Source organism: Galeopterus variegatus, unplaced genomic scaffold (assembly GCF_000696425.1).
Source record: "Galeopterus variegatus unplaced genomic scaffold, G_variegatus-3.0.2 Scaffold53, whole genome shotgun sequence".
NCBI classification, from domain to species: Eukaryota; Metazoa; Chordata; class Mammalia; order Dermoptera; family Cynocephalidae; genus Galeopterus; species Galeopterus variegatus.
Genome location: NW_007726164.1, coordinates 1,157,328 through 1,161,275, shown reverse-complemented (window position 1 = coordinate 1,161,275; position 3,948 = coordinate 1,157,328). Strand labels below are relative to the sequence as shown.

The following is a 3,948-nucleotide window of genomic DNA, read 5'->3' as shown; positions in this document are numbered from 1 at the left end:
GAATATTTCTTGAAAACTTGAAAGATGAATTTGTTTTTAAATGAGTGATTTTAATTACATATTGCTGATAAAATGTGATAAATGATCAAATAGTTTTAGAGGAAGTAGTCCTATTTTATCATTATTTACATACTGTGTAATTTAATCAAAATTATAATTATACAATAGCATTGATAATAGAGCTTCATAATTACTGGTAGCCTAAACCTTTTATTTTTAAATGTAGAAATAGTTTTTTAAAATAAAAATATAAGTATATTTTACTTGTTTAGCAGTTACCCTTTTGACTCATACCTTTCATTGTATTTCCACAGGGGAGCAAATTTTGCTTTCTGACAATGCAGCTTCTCTTGCTGTGCAGGTAAATATGTAAATAATGTAATATTTTTTCACCCCCCAAGTGATATGCATCATTTTGAGTTGTAATTATTTTTTTCTCTCCAGAAAGTCTGTTATATGTGTAGAATTTTTCTGTGTGATTTACCATTATCAATATACCATTGCTTTTCTGTATATTCAATTAATTGTTGTCAGTATATAAAATAAACTTTAAAATCTTCACTATTCATCCTTTCTTTTAAAAAATCACTTGTATGTGCTAGGCATATTCTCTGCCTTAGTAGTTGTTTTGCTTTTGGCTAGATATAATGGTATTGATTATCTGGGGTGATATGTTTACTTATGGACTCAGAATTATTTTCTAATTTATTTGTAAAGATATATTTACCACATATTTTTAAGCATCATTCCTCTCATTGTATTTATTCTAGCCTTATTCTGTTTGGCAATCTTGAAGCAGACATGTTCTTCTCTAGCCACTCCTTATATATTTATTAATTATGTGAGTGTTTATTATCCCCAAACCACTTATTGAATGCAATAGCTCTTTAACTTGTATATCACAGTTGTGTAATACAAAAAAGAATAGTAGCCCTGTAAACTTTAAACTGCACTTTAGGAAGAATAGGATTGTTTGCTTGGAAAAAAAAAATGTTTATGTAGGTTATAGAATTAACATAATTATTCAAACATTTTACATTTAGCTGCTATTTACTTAGCTTATGTAGTTTGAATCACAAAGAGGATTTTATCGTGTAGTGCATAAAAGCTCAAAAGAGAAATCTAAGACACGTGATGTTTATTGGCTGTGAGACTGTGAGCTTCTTGAGGACAGAAAGAAAAGGAAGGAAAGGAACTGTTTATTGAGCTTTTGTTGTGTTCTGGGCTTAATGCTAAGCATTTAATTTTAGGTTATCTCATGTATAGTTTTTATTCAACTTGAAATCCTCTGGGCTTAATAGTGTCTGGTACTGTCATTTAGTGTGACAGTGTGATACTATGTCATTAAGCACATCTTCATTTTGTTTAAGACAGGGAAAGAAGGAAAAGATGGAAAAAAATGTGCTTGGACAATAATTTATTAGTATGAGTATCTATAAATACCTTTGTTTCTTTCTTTTAGATAAATTTCGTATCTTTTACCAAGAATATAAATTATGTTTATTTACCTTTATTTTGTCTTTAGATACTAATATTATAACTAGTTTTTTTTCTTTATGTTAACTTTTTTTGGATGGGGAGGAACTGGCCAGTATGGGGATCTGAATCCTTGACCTTGGCGTTACCAACACCATCCTCTAAGTTTATGTTAATTTTTGATAAGCAGAAATTCTTGGTTATATGCAATAAGTATGGACTTTATACAGCTATTGTTAACTTTTTTCTTTTTTTTTTTTTTTGGTGAGTGAGATGGAATTTAAGTTTAGCTTTCAAATACTGGTAACACAGTGCCTACCATGTAGAATGTATTCAGTAAGTGTGTATTGTATGAATGGTTTATAAGTGTGGTGAAAGCAATCTTGCCTGATAACTGACAGCCCAAGTAAATTATTTGCTGTGTATGAAATAGTATTTTCAGTCTATATATCTTTGAAAAGACAGCTTCAGGGCACAGTGAATATTTTAGTTCTAGTCTTTAACCAAAATTACCATTTTGGGGATACCTCTTTCAGGATCTGACAAAAGCTATAGAACATTTTTCCAGAAAACATTCCAGTACACACACACAATGAAAAACATACCCAGGCTGTTCTGCCTATGGTTTCAGTGGGTTTACTAATCTCCCTGCTGAAGCTCTCTGGGATATCCTATGAAAAGTCCCTAAAACCAAATAATAGTAGTTTAGGAAGTACTGAAGTAATTTTTACCAAATAGGAAGGTATTTTGGGTAGGAATAAACCAGAGATTTTTACTCCGCAAAGAACATTTGACAATGTTTAGACATTTTTGGTTGTCAGAACTGTTGACATCTAATGGGTAGATGCCAGGGGTGCCGCTACACATTTTGCATGTTCAGAACAGTCCTCCACCACGGAGAGTAACCCAGCCCCAGATGTAGTGTCCAGTTTCCAGTACAAACCACAAGATATCAGTATATTACCATTGTAAAAAATTAACCTTTTAACAACCCAGGGAAGGGAAGAAAAAAATCTTAATGTATACTTTATTCTCTTTTTACTGTTCTTGTTAATTTGCTTTCTCAACATGGTTTCTCAAACCATAGTTACAATTAAAAATAAAACCAGAAAAAAAGGACCTTTTAAAATGTAGAATTTTGTTTAACCATTTCAATTTTTTTTATCCTACATATGTCACTTAGATGATAAATTAACCAGCACATATTAAAAATTCTTGGTTTTCTTCAATATACTTTGGCTTGACAGCTGATAGTAGCCATGACTATAAATGTGACTTTTCCAGATATCTGATGTAAACTTTATGGAGTAATTTTCTTCTATATAGCATGGAGAAGCATCCGTTTAGAAGAATCAGTTAAAGGCCTCATGTCTGATTTATAAAGTTGATCAAAACAATATAACAGGTATCCATAAACTGGATATTTTATAGAAGATACTAGATAGCCAACATCTGATATTTTAATATCTCCCAATTAAGCCATCAGGAAATTTAAATTTTACTTGCCACATAGACTTGGTATTTATTATACCCTTGAAGCTAAGTGGTTAGACCTTTTTTTGATTAAAACAACCTTTATGATTTCAGTTCAAAGGAAAATAAGTTATTTTCCTTTGGCTGTTATTTTCCCTTAAATTTTCTTTCCTTCTGTCATCCATAAGGTACTGATATGACCTGAAGTGTTGGCCTGGTCATAAAATAATTTTGTATGTTGAATATAGTGAAGTCTTAGTGTAGCATGTTCCTTTGATTCCCATGAACTTTTTTTCCTTTTGGTTCCTATGTGTGTACACATCCACACAGAGAGAGAGAGAGAGAGAGAGAGAGAGAGAGAGAAGTCTTCCATTCCATAATACCTCCACTTTGAAGGACTTAAGCTTACTTATACTGATTGAAAAAATAAATTTGGTAGTAATTTTTTGTTACTATTCTCTCTTACCCCCTACACTTAAACCAGCTGTACAATAGATATACAATGTTGGCTACTTATGTAATTTAAAGTTTTCTAGTAGCTCAATTTTAAAAAGTAGAAAGAAATAGGTGAAATTAATTTTAATACTTTTAAAAATTTAACCCAGTATATCTAAATATTGTCATTTTAATGTGTAACCAATACAAAATTTATTAATGGGATATTTTAAATATTTTTTATATTAAGTTCAAAATCTGATATTTATTTTATACTTACAACACATCTCAATTTGTGCTAGCACATGTAGCTGGTTGGTGGCTCTTGTAATGGACAGTGCAGGTTTAGAAGTACAATATGAGCAAATACGTATGAACTCTGCTACAAGTTTTCTGCAAAAATGTTTTATTTTCTTCAAGAAGTTTATGTCTTACTGATTCGGTAAGTTTTATAGCAGATTCCACAAATGAAATGGGCAGTTGGTTTCTGTTCCAAATACAGAATACCTCAATAAAAACTCTTTAAGTTTCCTCTTTTGTAAAATAGAGGTGTAAATTGTAGCT

The 3,948-nt window shown here is 30.9% G+C and overlaps 1 protein-coding gene across 2 annotated transcripts in view; it reads left to right on the top strand.

Moving 5' to 3' along the window:
* Positions 1–3,948, top strand: part of MTX2 (metaxin 2) — a 70,537-nt gene that overhangs the window by 36,903 nt on the left and 29,686 nt on the right. For both annotated transcript variants that reach the window (XM_008573548.1, XM_008573555.1), the window contains exon 3: positions 315–361. In XM_008573548.1, coding sequence (XP_008571770.1) covers positions 315–361 — 47 coding nt within the window. The remainder of the gene's footprint in view (positions 1–314; positions 362–3,948) is intronic.